General features: G+C 36.5%; 1 protein-coding gene across 4 annotated transcripts in view; it reads left to right on the forward strand.

Moving 5' to 3' along the window:
• pcm1 (pericentriolar material 1) overlaps window positions 1-20,116 on the forward strand; it is a 203,021-nt gene that overhangs the window by 24,582 nt on the left and 158,323 nt on the right. For all 4 annotated transcript variants that reach the window (XM_039750949.1, XM_039750951.1, XM_039750950.1 and 1 more), the window contains exons 3-4: window positions 11,080-11,325; window positions 14,457-14,720. In XM_039750949.1, coding sequence (XP_039606883.1) covers window positions 11,080-11,325; window positions 14,457-14,720 — 510 coding nt within the window. The remainder of the gene's footprint in view (window positions 1-11,079; window positions 11,326-14,456; window positions 14,721-20,116) is intronic.

Genomic DNA, 20,116 nt, shown 5'->3' on the forward strand with positions numbered 1-20,116 from the left:
TCTCTACCTGCATACTGGAAGCAGGCTTCTGAAAAGTCCAGCATCATGCTGATTGTGTTGTATGTCCTCATTTTTTGAAATGTGGACAGTGAATTGCTTAGCCCTGCTTCTGTTGTCACACTTTACATTCTACCAGTATGAATTCTTTCCAGCTTGAGCGAAATGAAACTGTAGTAATCTTTGTTTACACTTTAATTCATCTTCTCTAATGAAACACACTTAACTTATTACAATTGGGGGATGACACACTGATTATTTCATTCATGCCTTCTCAGCCTTTGCAGATTGTGCTGTGCAGTTAAACAAAATTCCCCTTTCACCCACCAAGCACTCAATTTTGTTGCTTCTGAGAGGGGAAAAAGCTTATTAGATGGAACTTTTCTAAAAGGAAAGTACAGTATAATAAAATGTACTTTACAGCTGATTATTGCCTACTTTTAAAACAACCTTTTTGGAGAAAATGCTTTATTATTAGATTTTGCACTGAAGTAACATATATAGCACTTAGTTCAGTCTGCCAGTTAAGGATGATGTCGGCACATTACTGCTCTGAATATCAGCAAAGCAAACTTTCTCAGCCACAGCAAATACTCTTAGCAGTAAGTCACCCTCCCATATTTAATTGTGTTGATACTGCAGTTTTGATTTGTGAAACCCCGCAGGGCAGTAGCTATATTTGAATTATGACCAGCAACACAACAGTGCTTTAAACATAGCCTATACATTAGTAGCACATAAATCAGCTTAAGATTGAAATCAGACATTTTTTTTTGCTTATTGTTCAAACCGTTCTGCCAATTTTGTAATGTAAAATGTGTTAAGCTGAAAGTATGGATAGAGCAACCAAAGAGAGTTTTGAAGGAGATGTTTGCACTTCTGAAGTATTTTAAAGTATGTGAAAATGGCAGAACTGTTACCTGTAATATTTGTGATGAAAAAAGTTGTTGTAGAACTAATGCAAAAACACCTGTCATGACTATTGTGAAACTGTTGTAGTCCCCATATTCCAATGTAAAAGATTGGAACATTTTTGCATTTGGAGTGCACACATTTATGCACAGCTACCTAATCTGCCAGACCAGTCTGAAGAGGTGTGTCATCAATAACCCTAAACATATGCAGATAAACAAGTAGAAATGTTTCGGATGTGGGAAGAAACCTGACTACTTTGGGAAACCCACACAAACAATATGTTGGGAAGGATTTAGGTTTGTCTGTTACTGACCATGAGGCAGCCTTGATAAACACTGTGCTCAAAGATAATAGAAATATGTGCAGTAATCAGATGTTAAAATCCAAGAAATTTGATAAACATTTTATATAAAGCATTACTACAACTGAAAATAGGCAGATGTAATGTTCGTCTTATTCTTGGCGAATTCTGTTAGGTTACATGGATCACACTAAACATGGGCGATATGGCCAAAAATCAATATCACGATAAATTGAGCAGTTAACCTCGATAACGATAAATGGACGATAACCACCCCAAGTGCCAAAAAAACAAACTTTTTTTTTTTTCATTTGATGGGGCTGTGGCAGGCAGCATAGTTCCTCCAGTTATTTTGATAATATTATTCCCCCTAGACCTATTCATTGCAATTATATTATTACCACTTTAAAGGACTGTAAAATGTCACTGAAAATAAATGAAGACAATAGTAGTAAGTACTTTTAGTGGTTAAGATTTATTAACTGAACAAAATAAAAAGTGTAGGATACAATATGTAACCATGCTCTCTAAAAAATGTGTATCCCTTGTAAACAAAATAGTTTAATAATAAATATGTTTCACATTGGCTATTCACAAAGTAAACAATGATTGTGCAAATGTAATGCCATCATGGACAAAGGCCTATCTCTGCTAAGGCCTTGAGGTAGCATATCTATCCAAATCTTCACACCCAACATCACCCCAATTCATGGTCTAATTCTCAAATAAAGCAAGCAAAATAAAGTAAGAATTAAATAAGACCTCTCAGACCATATTTACAAAATTAAAAAGGGTTGGCACAGTAATAAAACATTTTAAAAATCATGTATTTTGCTACATTTCACAGCACAACATGATCAACACTGGCTCACAATAAGTCTTCTGTAAAAACTTTCTGGATACACTGCTGCTCAGCAGTCTTAAGTATTTTATGCCTATATAAACATTATTCAAACATTAATACTTTCAATTTTGAATATGACACACAGAATTAAAGTCACTTTAAAACACACCAGATGTCACCACCCAAATATATTAAGATGTACACACTTACCGACTGCCAGGTGCAGCCTGTGCCCAAAACATTGCACCCGTGTCCATTTATTGAGCTTGACAGCTTTCACAATATTTGGGCCATTGTCAGTTGTTATAGCAACAAGGTCCTCTTCACTGATGTCCCATGCAGACAGCATCGCTCTCAACCCCTGTCCAACCATCTCCCCCGTGTGATCAGATGGAAAATAGGCCGCCTCGAGCACTCTGGTACGCAGCTCCCATTTGTTGTCGATGTAATGAACTGTGAGACTAATATACGGCTCCATTGTGCGGCTGGACCAGAGATCGGATGTGGCTGCAACGCGTTTAACGTATCTCAATTCAGCAGCAACCTTTTCCTCTCTGTGCTGTACATGCTGGGAATGATAGTTTTGAAAAATATTTTCGTGATGGGAGTTCGTATCTCTTGTCAATTATTTTCATGAAGTGTCTGAACCCGTTGCGTTCCACTATAGCAATAGGAGCCATGTCTTTTGCTATGTGGTAGCCTATAGCATTTGTGATTTCTTGCCATCTTTTTGAAGTTCGCTCATATAGTTGAGTACTAGCAAATGCTTCGGTTATTGACCGCTGCCTGGTGGAGGAAGACGTTTTTGCTGGTCCTCCTAATCTCTTCTCGCTTTGAGCTTTTTATGTCTTCGAATTGAATCACATGGTTGTGCTGCAGGTGGTGGAAGAGGTTGGTTGTGTTACCTTGACTTGACGCAACAGTCTTTTTGCAGAGTTTACATTTAACAATTTTTTGATCAATATCATCCTTGTTGAATCCAAAATGTTGCCAAACGATTGATGATGCATTTTTTTTGTTAACAAGCGTCTCCTCTTCCTCCTCCACCAGCTCTACCTTCGTCGCTGCTGCTTCAACATTTAAATCGTCCTCCATTTGTTCACCCGTGTCTCGTCTTGTTACAGGTAGTAGAGTCATGTGACTCCACCCCGTCAAGTCTGTAACGTAGCACAGCGTCTTAAAGGGACATGAACATCGCCAACCTGCACATGCCTTTTCTTTTTTTTTAAAATACCGAATTTACCGACATGGGCAAAATGACGTCGATGAGAGTCATAAATTTCGGTAACGATAAATTTTTGATATATCGCCCAGCCCTAGATCACACTATGCCCATAGAATGTAAGGTAGCATTAAACAAAGGCTCTGCAGTTTATTCCAAACTTTGATCAAAATAAATTGCTCCCACAGTTCCTTAGATTGTGATCCTAATCATTGTTCTGTAGTAAAGCTTCTGCTGCAAAATAGTCAGTCCACATTTTAGTCACATGTTAATTTTGCGAAGATTGTAAATAACAAACATTGTCATGTTAACATCAAGAAATCTGGAATACTACTAACTAGAAATACTCTTTTCATCCACCGGTCAGGAGTGCTTTTAGGTTCCAATTTGTGATGTTAAGTCAGTGTTATATTGTCACATGCACATAATGAGAATTTTTGTGTACAAGAATCTACATCTAAAATTGCTCTTTACTAATATACACAGTGTGATCAGTTTTCAGCCTTACCAATTAAGAAAAATGCCAGTCAAACCAAACTTTATTTTTCAAATTAATCCCCATGAACACAGTTACAGTGGTGTGAAAAACTATTTGCCCCCTTCCTGATTTCTTATTCTTTTGCATGTTTGTCACACAAAATGTTTCTGATCATCAAACACATTTAACCATTAGTCAAATATAACACAAGTAAACACAAAATGCAGTTTTTAAATGATGGTTTTATTATTTAGGAGAAAAAATCCAAACCTACATTGCCCTGTGTGAAAAAGTAATTGCCCCCTGAACCTAATAACTGGTTGGGCCACCCTTAGCAGCAATAACTGCAATCAAGTGTTTGCGATAACTTGCAATGAGTATTTTACAGCGCTCTGGAGGAATTTTGGCCCACTCATCTTTGCAGAATTGTTGTAATTCAGCTTTATTTGAGGATTTTCTAGCATGAACCGCCTTTTTAAGGTCATGCTATAGCATCTCAATTGGATTCAGGTCAGGACTTTGACTAGGCCACTCCAAAGTCTTCATTTTGTTTTTCTTCAGCCATTCAGAGGTGGATTTGCTGGTGTGTTTTGGGTCATTGTCCTGTTGCAGCACCCAATATCGCTTCAGCTTGAGTTGACGAACAGATGGCCGGACATTCTCCTTCAGGATATTTTGGTAGACAGTAGAATTCATGGTTCCATCTATCACAGCAAGCCTTCCAGGTCCTGAAGCAAAAACAACCCCAGACCATCACACTACCACCACCATATTTTACTGTTGGTATGATGTTCTTTTCTGAAATGCTGTGTTCCTTTTACGCCAGATGTAACGGGACATTTGCCTTCCAAAAAGTTCAACTTTTGTCTCATCAGTCCACAAGGTATTTTCCCAAAAGTCTTAGCAATCATTGAGATGTTTCTTAGCAATATTGAGACGAGCCCTAATGTTCTTTTTGCTTAACAGTGGTTTGCGTCTTGGAAATCTGCCATGCAGGCCGTTTTTGCCCAGTCTCTTTCTTATGGTGGAGTCGTGAACACTGACCTTAATTGAGGCAAGTGAGGCCTGCAGTTCTTTAGACATTGTCCTGGGGTCTTTTGTGACCTCTCGGATGAGTCGCCTCTGCGCTCTTGTGGTAATTTTGGTCGGCCGCCACTCCTGGGAAGGTTCACCACTGTTCCATGTTTTTGCCATTTGTGGATAATGGCTCTCACTGTGGTTCGCTGGAGTCCCAAAGCTTTAGAAATGGGTTTATAACATTTACCAGACTGATAGATCTCAATTACTTCTGTTCTCATTTGTTCCTGAATTTCTTTGGATCTTGGCATGATGTCTAGCTTTTGAGGTGCTTTTGGTCTACTTCTCTGTGTCAGGCAGCTCCTATGTAAGTGATTTCTTGATTGAAACAGGTGTGGCAGTAATCAGGCCTGGGGGTGGCTACAGATATTGAACTCGGGTGTGATACACCACAGTTAGGTTATTTTTTTAACAAGAGGGCAATTACTTTTTCACACAGGGCCATGTAGGTTTGGATTTTTTTTCTCCCTAAATAATAAAAACCATCATTTAAAAACTGCATTTTGTGTTTACTTGTGTTACATTTGACTAATGGTTAAATGTGTTTGATGATCAGAAACATTTTTTGTGACAAACATGCAAAAGAATAAGAAATCAGGAAGGGGGCAAATAGTTTTTCACACCACTGTAAGTGCTGTAAATGTCAGATTTGTTTATCTTACACTAAAGTAGAAAGCTTTGCTTTGCTGGTTTAATTAGCCTTCTGGTTTAATTAACGTTCTGTATCTCACTTTGTTTTCCGTTGTCAGAATGTGAAAAAAATGGTAGTCCGTCCTATCCAGTCTGGAGAATGGGATGGATGTGGCATGCCTTTGAATCCTCTGTTTCATTGCAGCCTTTCCAAACTTTTATGCCCCCATATAAGGCAAAAATTTTTTGTGAAAAACGGGAATTGTTGACTGTTTTTCTCTGTGCCTTTTCCTGATACAGTGGAACCTCGAGTCACGACCATAATTCGTTCCAAAACTCTGGTCGTAACCCGATTTGGTTGTGACGCGAATTAATTTCCCCTATAGGATTGTATGTAAATACAATTAATCCGTTCCAAACCGTACAAACTGTTTGTAAATATATTTTCTTTAAAGATTTTTAAGCACAAAAATAATTAATTATACTGTTCCATAGAATGCACAGTGTAATAGTAAACTAAATGTAAAACCATTGAATAACACTGAGACAAACACCCAGGCTCCCTGCTCAGCTGCATTCAAGTCTGCGTGCGCTCTTTCTTTCTTTCTCTCTCTCTCAGCTGCACGCGAGCCTGCGCGCGCGCTCTCTCTCTCTCTCACCGGTTTTCTCTTCCTGCTTCCTGCCTTCTCCTGCAACCTCCCTTTTTTCCTGTTCTTTTCTTTTTCCCTTTAGCCGACTCGTGCTTCTATTTATGAAGACGACGTGGCAGTCATGGCAATAAGCACACGGATGCGGACCGCTTCTCACCTGTGCTCTTAGGTGAGAAACGCCCACATCACGAGTTCCTCAGGAACCGCTTCGGCCACACACCACCACGCCCCCTCGCTAAGCCTAGAGTGCGGTGATTATTAATTAAAACTGGCCTTTTTGACGGGAGCGGTTGACCCGCTATACCACAGGAGTAAGCTGGGTTGAGAGGCGGTTACAGTTTTGAGGGAGAGTCCCTCTGCGTGATGCACCGAGAACAATGTACAGTACAGGGAGAGACTGAACACATGCGGAAATCATCGGCGCGTACAAACGTTTTGGTTGTAACCCGATTTGTACGTGTTCAGAAGCGTTTGTGACCCGAGGTTCCACTGTAGGTGCAAAAACCTATGCAAATCAGTGTACTATTGAAGGGTTATATGGCGCATATGATCAGCATGGGCTCTATCTTCAACATTACAAATTGGAACTTGAATTTCTTTGATGTTAGATAATCAACATATTAAGTGTATGCTAAATTTCTCCTGTTTGGAGTTAATTAGCTTGAGAGTATTCATGGAACATTTTATATGTTACTAGCAAAATACCCGCGCTTCACAGCGGAGAAGTAGTGTGTTTAAAGAAGTAATGAAAATGAAAAGGAAACATTTTAATAATAACATAACATGATTGACAATGTAATTGTGTTGTCATTGTTATGAGTGTTGCTGGATATATACACACACACACACACACACACATATATATATATATATATATATATATATATATATCTATATATATACTGTATATACACATATATATATCTACATATATATATTAGGGGTGGGACTCGATAAAAAAAAAATTAATCTAATTAATTAGAGGCTGTGTAATAATTAATCTTGATTAATCGTATGTAATCACACATGAAAATTTGCCCCAAATCGCAAATGTTTATTTTTTTTTTTAATTTAAAAGGGTTTTAGTGGGCGACAGAATCAAATAATAGACATGGATATGAATATTGTAAACTCAAGCTCTTTTAATTTCTGGAAAAAAAAATGCTTTTAAACTGCATTTCAATTCAAAACAGAAACAAAAATATCATCCCTGGCTAAAATTGGGCAGACTTAAAAATAAAGTGGTAGTTTAAGTACTTTAAGTACATTTTCAGAATGGTATTGTCTTTAAATAATAATAACAAAAATTTCAACATAAAGTGCAGTTTTTCTTCTTAAAAAAATAAGGCAGAAACATAAAAGGTAATTTGACCAGCTTCACCTTTAAACTCTGAGTAACCTTAGCCTTATTTTGTACATTAGGCTAAAACAGTGTGATCATTGAACATTTTGTAAGTAGATGTAATTAGAATTACTAACGGTCATGGAAGTCCAATGATCCCCAGTAAGAGCCACAAAGTCCGCTTTCTGTAATGCATCTAATTTTGCTTGCTTTTCAGTGTGCACAAAACCATGCTTTTATCAAGGCTTCCGTCGGGTAGTCTTTTGACATGAAATTTGCCTCTGATCAGTCTTAGGAACGCTCTTTATTCCGACTCTAACATTTTTGTTGCTCTGATGTGTGCTTCAATGTAATCGATGTACCAGGAAATCATACATTGACAAAAGTTCCCCTTTGCTTGGAATTGAAAGTGTGATTAAATGCGTTATTTTTTTTAACGCGTTATGGATTACATGCATCGAAGCTTCTCAGCTGTGCTTGTGCTAAGAAAAGGAAACATTTTAAAAATGACATAACATGATTGTCAAAGTAATAGTTTTGTGACCATTATGAGTGTTGCTGTCATCAAGGATTTGATTATCATTATTTCTTGCAATCAGGTTCGTATTTGGAGGATGTGTTGTGTTCAAGTTATATTCCATGTTTGTCAACCATTGTAAAGATAACAGGTTTCATTCATCGAAGTGTTCACCACCCAAATCGGTACTCTTCAATGTAAGATGTTCAACAGGCATTCCCGGGATTAAGTTGTGGAAATTGCCTGCGAATATTTAGCGGTAGCGTGTGTATGAACTTAATTTAATCTTTTCCAGTCCTGCAAAGTCAGTTGGCGTGAGCGCTCGAGTACACGCGCAAGCTTCTCAGCTGTGCTCGTGCGATCTCGCGATGTCAACGGGTTTATTTAATGTTAGCTAAGACCCGGCACTTAAAAGTTTCTTGCTACAGCAATTTTAACTCCGTTACAAAGTGATCCAAAGTCTCGTTTATACCTCGTGTCTTTTCATTAAACTTGTATATCGCAAATACCACATTCGTCGTAGGCATGACAAACGGAAGTGGGAGTGTGTCTATAAACTTAATTTAAACTTACGGTTCACACCATGCTTTGTTTCCGCAGCAGCTGCAAGTATGAATATGCTTGTATGCATCATTCACTTCATAATCTTTTACTGCCTTCTCAATTGTGAAATGGCATTTTCTGTTCAGCGCTCTTTGGATCTCTTCCTTGTTTTCTACATACTACGTTGAGAGTCATTTCACGTGATTATGTGGGAGGCGTGATGATGTCAGACGCAACTCTGCCCTCCACGGGCATCGAGCTGAAGTCCATTACAGTATATGTAGAAAAATAGGTTCCAGTTATGACCATTACGCGTAGAATTTCAGAATGAAACCTGCCCAACCTTTGTAAGTAAGCTGTAAAGAATGAGCCTGCCAAATTTCAGCCTTCTACCTACACGGGAAGTTGGAGAATTAGTGATGAGCCAGTGAGTGAGTCAGTGAGGGCTTTGCCTTTTATTAGTATAGATTTCAGGAATAAACATTCTGGGCATCCATATACCTTGCTTATGTTTTAATTGTAAAATTCAGCCTCTGTATGATTTGGATTTTCCACTTGTGTATAACTCATTCAGATATATGTCTTTAAACATTGTTGTTGCTGATGTTAACCTCTTCACAATCATCAGGAATCTTGTGGCCCTGAATGATCCATTTTATTAATACATTTCTTTAGTTATCCGGTCTTGTTGATTCTGTATTTAGAGTAATTATGGTATTTGACCCTTCCTTGAAACTTCTGCAGTGCAGTTTTTTTTGTTCAGATTCTTGTCCTACTTCTCTTTTCAGGACTTCCAGCAAATATGAGACAAATTCTCTTACTCATTAACTTTGTACTTTTTAATCTCTTAAATTATATGTAGTATATTTTTACATTTGTAAGTAGTGATGCTTCGATTGATTTGGTTGTCAATCTAGATCAGCGGATTTTTCACTACAAAAGACTATCCGTGATCTATAATTTGGCCGATCACAAAAAACTTTTTTTTTTCCAGAATTTACAGTAATTTAGTTGTAGTGCTCCCTTATGTAAGGGTTTACAGCAGTTGAGTGTGGGCTCGTCTTTTACATACTATAAACAGACAGCAGTAATGCAGACTACTGAAGAGAGAGATTGGAATAAGACATTACATTAAACTTGAAAAAAGGAATCTGAGAAGTCATCCTGTACAATTAGACAAGTGGCAAAAAAAAGCTACTTTAGTGAATTTGGACCTTTTTTATTTGGTCCTCTAAAACGAAAAGTGTTGGTCTAAGTTTGGATGGTATACAAGCTTATGTTAGGTGCAGCAGCTTGGATATTCAATTAGAAAAAAGCTAAAGAAGAAATTTAAATTACTATTTAGTTTAAAAAAAAAAAAAGAAGGCTTTTTTGCAAAATTTGTCTATTTCACTTGGAAACATGTTAAGCTTGTTAGTCTTGTAGCTTCTTAATAAACATCTTATGAACATTTGATAGATCGGGAGCTTTTTAAAACTTTTTTACAGTGTTTGTCATATAGTTTTAAGTTTTGTTGACAAACAAGTACTGCATAATTTAAATGGTAATCTATATTTTAAATTTCATTTCAAGAGATAGGAACTTGTAGCTGGTGCACTGGGGGGGAAAAAGTCACAAAAACTATATCAAAATAGCAAATATATATTTTAATAGCAAAAAAGCTGTAGTACAATTAATGATTAAAACTGATTAAAACCTATAAGTGCATGTTTACTTGTATTTAACCTGTGTTTAGCTGCCAATGTCAATTGAACCAATGTGTGAGAATATTTTTTTTGGTTAGACAATTGAAGAAAAGTACCTTTTTAATTAAACTTTATTTAAAATAAGTAAATTACAGAATAAACAATATGACAATTTGTAATTATGAGAGGCATTTTGCTGTATGCATTTTGGATAAAGTTTCTCTACATATTTTATAAAAAGTAAGTTAACAGAATTGTATTAATTTTAATATTTTTATGGTCACTCAACAAAAGCCTACATGCAGAATTTCACTTTGTTAATAAAATTAACAAGTTCCTGTGGTCTATAATTTAATTATTAAAAAATACCCAAGTTAACACATTAATATAGAACATAAGGCATCTCTCTGTCTGGTTATGCAGGGGTATTGTTTTTTTTTTTTTAAAGAGATTATTTAAAAAAGACCAAATTGGAGTCTGTATCGGAATCGTCCAATCCAGTAACATATCAGTGATAGATATTGGCCCTTCAAAAAACCTCATCAGAGAATATCTATTTATAAGCCACCAAAGTAAAGGAATATGTTAAATAAAGGATAATTATAATAATCTTTGCACTTTTGTTCATCTTTATAACCATCTCTTCATTTGGGATATGATTTATGAAATATTTTATATTGTTAATATTTTAATAACTTGTTCTCCCTTGCCAATTTTTCTCTGTTCTTTAGTGGCTCGCAAGTGCATCTTATTGTTCATAGGATATACTTGAATGCTAATATTGTGTCAAATATCTTTTGCTTTTATAACCTGGGTTTTAGCTTATGTGTGTATATAACATTTCATTTTTTGTCTCCATTTTTCCTCACCAAAAAAAGGATTGGGGACTACAGCATAAAAAAGCTAATAGATCTTCAGAAAAAAATAAGAAGAAGTTTGCTGTTGCAGCTGAAACCAGACTGACCAATGACATTTCTCCAGAGTCTTCACCTGGAGCTGGCCGCAGAAGAGCAAGGACACCTCATTCATTTTCTCATGTGAAATACGCAACTCAGATGTCTGTTCCAGAGCAAGCAGAGTTAGAACGGTTAAAACAGAAAATCAATTTCAGTGACCTTGATGAGGTAGGTCCTCCCCCAATATAGTTTGATAAAAACCTTGTATGTGAACTTGTATCTCAGTACTGGATAATAATAAAAACAATGTCATTTACCGGTTTGTGTAAAAGCAGAAATACTGAATCATGAACTGTGTGATGTAAATGTACAAAATGATTTAATAATGTTTTTGCAGGTATGAGCATTTAAGTAGTATTTTCTTTCCCAACTATGAAATACTGATGAAGAATTTCGCCAAGGAGGTGAAAATGTACTGTAGAAGGGATTTATTATATTAAAATGTCAAGCTGCTCTACAAGTTTGGAAGTGTAACACATTTCTGTACATTTTATTTTTTTTTTTCAAAACTTTTGTATGACTTGCATCTTTATGTGTGTTTTGTGAAATTACATTTTCTTGATCAGTAGTCAATAGTAGACAATACATCTATTCCATGTTGTAATTCTCATTGCGATTCAGGCCTCAAGATAAAACGTTCCTATGATATGAAATCTTCATAAAAGAAATGTACTGTCTGTTTAGTGGTACTTATTAGACATTGATTAATCAAAACATTGCCAAATACATTCAAATCAGTATTCAAATACATAAGCTTTAATGTATATTTTGTAAGGCTTTTGTATTAAAATAAAATAATCTTAAATGTTGTAATAAACCCCAAGATAGAAAAGCGCACACCAAATATCAGCTAAGCATAAGAATATGTTTGTTTATTTAACAATGAAAGGTTGTTCTCTGAGAAGTAGCACCTTCCCAAAGGTATGACAATGGGAAATGGCTCATAAAATACCAGACACCAACTGGCAACCATAAGTGTAGCTGCCATTGTCACATGGTGTATCTTCCTGTAGTCCACTGAAGACCACTTACATTTTGTAACTGCTTTTAATCATGCAATGCTCAGAGAGTCTTTGACTATATCTTTGAACCTTCAGCATTATTAACATTAAATATTTGCTCTGCTGTAACATAACACATGTTGAATGTTGATTAGAACATGCAAGTAAGAATTTCATTATGTTCTTTACACACAATAATGATCCAGTAAAATTATAATCTAAAGTTATTGTACCATGAAAACCTCTAAATTTAAACATATCTTTTTGTTTTCTGAGTTAACATCAAACATTGCTCCAACAGTGACTGCCCTGTTATTTCCTGCTTGAATGCCTTATTGACCCATGAGCGGTGCAGCATGACGGTATCTATGAAGAACTAGCGCTATATTTCGTTTTAAAAGGAATGAGATTGTCAACTTGCAGTATGAAGCCGAGACCTCTGCACTGTGACAAAATCCTATTCATTCACTGGCTACAGTGAAAGCTTAAGCTGAGAGAAACATCTGATTGACCAGAAATGCAAGCGTTGTATATTTTGCTGCTTTTTCTATTTTCCTTGCTAGAGAATTGAGGCCAATTCAAGATCCACTACTGAATCCTCCTTGTTGTAATCTATCTCTATTTCTGAATCTGTATAAGTGAAAGTTATATCATTGTCTTGACCAGTCATTTTCACATGAGGGCTACTGCAAATGCAGCTTGATACTCCCAGTAGCATTTGAGAATATCTTGTTCCAATATGGTAAGTTTGTGCTTTGCTGTTCCAAACAGAGTTCAAGTTGAAATTAAGCCTGTGAATACTGTAGTGCATTTATTAAATTATGTTGATTCGTTGCACCCACCTGAGGATGCGAGTCACTTAATTTATGTGTGTGTGTGTGTGTGAAACACCTGACCTTTGATGTCAGCCCACTTTGTCTATGTTCTGCACCAACAATTTTCACATTCACATTACAGAGGCAGTAAATAACACTTCTGTCAGTGCCGCAAGTTTGTCATGTTATACTTTTAGTCCCAGTTTTTCAATCAGATTTTCAGATTCCCTACTATTGGGGAAAAAAAACCTTTTTAGTTTGCTTTTATTTTTTATTTCAGTCATGTGGTAATGTCCCACAATACATAATATAACATCACATTTTGTATTGGCAGTATTTTGTATAGGATGGTCCAGATCTGATTATGCAATTTTCATTACGCTATGACTTAAGTTTATTACATAGAGAATTCACAAAAACATCAGTGAATTCATAAAAAGTCAGTGAATTAATTCAATGTATGTCCATTTTCGTTTATTACAAGATATTTTGCACAATTCTTTTGTCTTGTATTGTTTTCCTACATTGCATTAAAAGTTGCATAATTAGATCTGGACCACCCTGTATTGTGAAGTTTGATACACCCAAATTTTGTCTTCTGCCTATTGCTTATGCTTGGTCTTGTCTTAATTGCATCTTGCATATATCCATTTGTGGCAGATATTCTTCCACGATAGTTGCAACTAAAGTACCCACATTTTTGATTTAACAGAATACGATGAGAACTCAATTTATATAAGTAAGTTTTGATTTTAACTCTTAAAAGCCTTGGTCTGATCAAGCCATTTGCCTTATTTATGAGTAAGCCTTGAGCATGCTGTCTGAATTTTTTTGGCGAGAGATGTTTTTGTCTGAAATGTCTTAATCAGATTTTACTGCAATAGACTGGATAAAGAAGCCTGTGGTGACCTTTGACAGCTGGCTTTACCTGGTGTGCGAGGAACTATAATATATTTCATTGCAACCAAACAAGCAAATTCCCTGTATATAAGGCCTATTCTATGACAAGTTAAAGTGATTGTAGCCCTGGAAAATTGCTCTGGAATGATGTTTGAAATTAAATGTATGTTAATAAATGCAAGCTGCTATAGCATTAGATAGATTTGCAAGTTGTTTAATTATGATGTGCAGTAATCTGTATTATCATATATATAGAAAAAATGTAATAAAAATATGTTCAGCCTCAAAAGCTTGTATCATCAGTATGGCTTTAAGAGGATATGTTATTCTTTTTGCTAACTACAATTCGGTCCCCCTGTGCTGAAATTGCACAGCAATATGATAAGAAAATTAAGAATAACTGAATATTTCAGTAGTAGTTCAAGAGGTATTCATTTATGAAGTTACTTCTGTGCACTCCAGGTTGTATTCTGTTTCTTTTTCGCACTTCTATAGTCTCTCTACAGTCAAAATTGTCAAGTACAGTTTAATTGATGCAGTTCCTGAATTTGCCTTTTTTTCCCCTCTCTCTCTATCCCTACAGAGAAGTATTGGAAGTGATTCTCAAGGCCGGGCCACAGCTGCTAATAATCAGCGACAATTTGCAGAGAGCAAAAAGCCATTCAACTTTTTACCTCTCCACGTCAACACTAATAAGAGTAAAGAAGTTTCAAAGACACTAAGTAAAGAGACCAAGGAGCAATCATTGAGTAAAGATCATGTAGTTCCTGTGCTGAGCAAAGATTTGCTGGACCATATGCACCAACTTGGAGAGAGCCGAGAAGATCTTCCAGTTGAAACCAGCCAAGTAATTTTTGATTTTCTTTATTCTTAAATACTAACATAAGACATTACTTGGTCAGTTTAAACAATGAGCAAGTCAACATTAAAGATCTTAATAAAATAAATAGGAGTGATTGTAAATTGAAAACTGACCTATGTGGGGCAATCCTAAAACATATGAGCTAATTGTTTACAGTTAGCATCCTGACCGTGATCTTAGGTAGTTTTAAGTTGTGATAGATGTGTGTGATTTACAGTTTTAAGATGAGTAACACAAGGCTTTGCACAGTTCTAGTGTATGATGTAAATGGTTGAATTCCATTCCTTATCTAAATCAGATGTCACATTACATGACTTTATAAACATTGGGTAAGTCAGATTTGTCAAATGCAGTTGCTAATCTGGTCACCGTACCATATACAGTATGTTTAAATGACTGAAAATTGTGTGGAATGTCACATTAAACAACTGTGTGCCAGCCTTCTTATGCAGTCATGCTCACATGCTCGCCCCTTATTTGTGACAGCTAATAATATGCTGTATGAAAAATGAACACACCCAAAATCTCGGCCCCTTTCACCCAACCCCAACTTTTCCCATTCTTTAATGGTACATCAAGTAGTAAATATCAGGCAGACAAATCATCTTTTGTTTGTAAGGTCCAAAACATTTGTGTTTCTTATTCCTTTTTGCTATATTTTATAAATTGCACTGCCTGATGAGCATTTATAGTTTGTAGGGTCTCATGCACACAAAGCTAATCCCTACAACTAAAGAAAAATCAGACCTGTTAAATTTTATCAGAGTGATTCATGGGCATGTTAGAGTGAGTTGCTAGGCATGATGTATTACACATCTGAATTCATAAGCACATGCTGCCTAATGCCTCTTAACTTGCTAAATGAACCACTCTGTTAAGTTAGTAAGATATGCTGTTGTAAGATTTTATATTGGCATTATTAGTCTGTTAATAAATATTACTGAAGAGTAATAAATAAGGGATGAATCAAATTAATTAAAATTTCCAATATCAGATACTCATGGTGCTTTAGTTTTTCAAATCTGTCCCTCCATTTTTTCCATACATTTGCCTCAACTTTTAAGCTTCCTGTGTGAAATCAAACCCATTTTCCATGAATCCTTTATTATAGAACTCCTGTTAAACTGCCATTGTTTTGATGTTTTCAAGGTTTCACACATGAGTAATCACATTTTGTTACTGCTTATGCCTGGGTACAAATCCAGAATTAGAAATATATTTGAGCTGTCGTTACCTGTACTCAGTAAATTTAACTGTGAAGGCCGCATTACATTCTTAAATCTACCATTCAAATATATAACGTATGCTTTTACTTAGGGGGTCATACTAATGCATGTTAGTTTACTTTCAAAACTTAAATGAATGACACAAATTCCTTATTTGCAGATATGCATTTAGCAATGAAGTATGCCGTTTTATTTGTTTTGCTTAATGCGTGTTTTTGGCGATTCTCTGTTAATACAGTACACGTCATATTACTAGGGAGATGTGCCCTGTCCTTTGAATCATTGAAACACTAAATAAGTGCTATTATGGGTTTAACAAATGAAGCAACTCGTATCATTTTTTTTTTTTTTTTTCCATTTTTCATTTTTATTACTATTTAATTTAATATTGTTTTTTTGTATCGGTATACTGCTGCTGGATTATGTGTATTTTCCCCTTGGGATTAATAAAGTATCTCTCTATCGCCAGAGAAGAGAACCAAATAGGTACTTTGAGTCTTGCCTTGATGATTACGTACAACAATTGCTGTTAGCACTCCCAGTGCTCCAACAGACCTATATGAAACTGTGGATGCATGTGAGGTTCACCTCCTCCATCCATGACAGTGAACTGCATGCAAAATGAACAGATATTTGAACTGATGAAAATTTGTAGAAATGATAATTACATTCAGAGAATGAATGCAATTCTTCTGTTCATTTATCGGGACTCTGTGGAACACTAATAACCTAAAAAGTGTTTTATTTTTTTAATTACATTTTTATTAAATCTCAATAATGATATAAGTAATAGTAATGAATAAAATATAAAATGAACTAAAATAATAGTAATAATAATAATACTACTAATGATGCCAAAACAGTATATAATCTCAAAATGAGTCCTTTGTGTGGTAAATCTTACAGATTTTCTTTCCAGATTTATCAGTTTTTGAACCGTACATTGCACATGTATGAGTTGGATTGTTTTTTTGTTTTTTTTTGTTTTTGTTGGCAGGTATTTAATGAATAAAATGTCTACTGATAATATGCTCTGAATTGATCCGTGATGTGCTGTGTCGAATGTATAAGACAAATGCATTCCAAGTGCACTGTTCCACCAGATGACAAAATATCTTTTTTTTTTTTTAGTAATTTTTTTGTTGCCTCTGCATAACGGGATCGAAAGTCAATTCTTGATCTGCACGATTTATGCCGCCCATCGTGCTATTGTAGTTGACCATAGCACAAGGCTTTGTAACCTGCCTTTTGCCTGTACAGTGAATGTAGCTGCATTATGTACTGTGCTAAGAACTCAAACATCTTTCTTGTCCTTCCATTTGTGTGCAAGCACTCTTTCCTTGTGCCAAGCTACTAGCACACCTTGCTGTAATTTAGCTCTTTAGTCTTCAGGCATGCCACAAAGGTTAGGACACACTGTTCCATATGCGTCAGTATTTCTTTGTAGCAAGATGTCAGATAGTTTTGGCAAAGTGTAAAAATTGTCCATGGTTTCACAGTAACCTTGATCCAGCAGAGCATCTATCAGAGTTGGTACCAATGACGTAGCAATGCCGTACTGATTGTATTTTGGATCAGACATTGTCCCTTTCCCTGTGTACAGAACCAAATTCCAAATGTATCCTATTTTAGATTCACAAAGCTCCAGAAGCTTTATGCCAAGTCTTATTTGATGAGACGTACTGTATCCATGACAGTCTGCTCTTATAAGCCATGAGAACGTCATTGATACTGACATTGCAGTCTGGAGTGTAAACAATTGCCTGGTATATCTCCCAAATTTTCTACATTGTTGCAGACTCCGACCCCGACTCCAGGTACCCAAAATTGTGTCTAACTCCACAGCCCTGCACTTGGGACTAATGCTTTTAGCACGTCAGAGTAACACTGAGGTCTAATGCTTTGGAGTTTAAAAGCGATTAATCATGTTATCTTTTCATCTCCTCTATTAAGTTGATGACAATAAAAGGTAAATGATTACACCTCATTTGATTAGTATCATTATTTCACTTTCAAAGCACGCACAAACCTGTTTCTGAACGAATTCCATAATGGGGTAAAAGTGGCAAAAACACCAGTCTGTGTGTATTGTGTTTGTTTTTTTTTTTTTTTCCTTCCTTCCTCAGTTCCTTTAGTTGTGTGCTGCATTTCTCCTGTGTGACCAAAAAGCATTTCCAAACATGACTGCTGATGTTTTTCTTTTCAACATGTGTTGATTCATTGCTTTAGCATCACCATTATGAGCCATTTTCTATGTAGTTTTCACTCACGGGTTTTTCTCATGTATTATGCTAAAGTAATTTGTCTACTTTCAGTCATGTGTGATTGAGTACCGACGTTCCTTGGTAGTACCAGTACTGAAAAACAAACCGGTAGCATTAATTTTTCAGAACTTTGGTACTGCATTAGTACTGACATTTTTGTGACATCTCTTAATGGAACACAGCTTGTTCCATTCCAGACTAGACTTTTGCACTTTGATAATTGCCGGTGGCCAGCCACAAATCTGAAATGCCTAGGTTTTAGGGGTGTTGTAAGTAATTGATCATATACTGTATGAGTGTTGGATTATATAGCTATCTCCTTTATTTATGCACCATTAAGAAAAGTTTCAGGGTAAACAGTTCACTCTGTGGGTATTGCTGTCCCCAGTTGATTGTCCTTTTGATTACAGTGGTGGCTGCATTACCTCTGTGCCATGATAGATTGATTCTCTCTCACTCAAAAGGTTGACAGTTCACTGTAAACACCAATACTGTGATGCGCACTAGCGACCTCTGCATTGCTCAGCAATCTGTATTACTTCTGTGCAAGTTTGTGCTAATCTGCACGTGCTCATGTCTGATGGTTAGGAAGTCCAAAATCAAATGGCCAGAACCAATATTTGGTGGTAAGCTTTGCTGATGCAACAGATTAAGTGCCAAATGTCATCTATAAACAGGATGCTGGCATATAATTTTTATTATTCAGATGTGCCAGAATGATATGAAAGAGAGAGGGTATCTTCTATGGACCAGTTATGCAAACTTGAGGTGATGAAGACTATGTGGAATACTGTATTCTTTTTAATGTGTTCCTGGACCAGTTCACTTCATAGCATTTGGAATGAGTTCCACTGGTTTGCAGTTTTTCAGGTAGTCCACTTTTGTTTTTTTTTTAGGTACAGAAATAATTGTTCTCCTTCTGAAGCAGGCAGGGAATACAGGTTCTCTTAATAAAATACTAACGATGTCACTAATGATCTTGACTAATGTGCTGAAATTCACCTGGGCTGGGTCCCTTATGGACAATACGTTGTTTAGTAGTCCCCCTCTGGTACTTTAGGTTGAGCGAACGCTGGTGGGACTGATCACTGCTGCTCGCCGGTAACTAACTTTTTTATGATTATCTTACGATCTAATGGATTAAGCAACTGTTTTCATTTGGGACGACTTTCTCTTTTTGGGAAGAATTATTTTTCAGTCATTTAAAGCTAGACTGATATTTCTAGCTCAACTGGTGATTTTATTGACACTTCAGTGTGGCTGTGTATGGACTATTTTCTGCCTAACCCTGTTTTGAGACTTACCTGGCTCTGTTCTCCGGACATCTGAGTTGTCTGCGTCCTCGCTTACAATGTGGACCGGTAGGATATTTATTTGGTTTATGTTTATTTGGTCGCTCGCTATCCAACCTGCAATGCTTCTGCTTCAGTACTTGGCTGCTGAGCTCCTCCGACTGTGCATCCACCTGTCCGAGCTTCTGCTGACTGGGCTGTATCTCCACCTGGACATCGTATTCCTCCCCTGTTGGAGATGCATCCACTGTTGGTCCCGCCGGAGTCTCCAGGCTGACACTTCGAAAATAATACACTCCATCTGGTCCAGTTCTCGACGTCCTCCACGTAACTTGGGCAGGGTTGCTAATCACAGTGTGTTAGCCAGACTAGCTTGGTCGGCTAACACTGTTACCAAATGCAGTAACACCATTGTCACCTTCGGTCTGTTGAACATCTGTTCACTTACGAGCAAGGGGCATCTCTTCCAGGATCTCCTCACTGATTGTAAGTTTGACTTTTTCTATCTAACCGAGACATGGCAACAACCCCATGACTTTTCCCAACTTAACAAATCCACTCCCTCGGGGTTTGTTTAAATCTGTCAGCCCCGTGGCTCT

The sequence above is a fragment of the Polypterus senegalus genome, chromosome 4, assembly GCF_016835505.1.
Source record: "Polypterus senegalus isolate Bchr_013 chromosome 4, ASM1683550v1, whole genome shotgun sequence".
NCBI lineage: Eukaryota > Metazoa > Chordata > Cladistia > Polypteriformes > Polypteridae > Polypterus > Polypterus senegalus.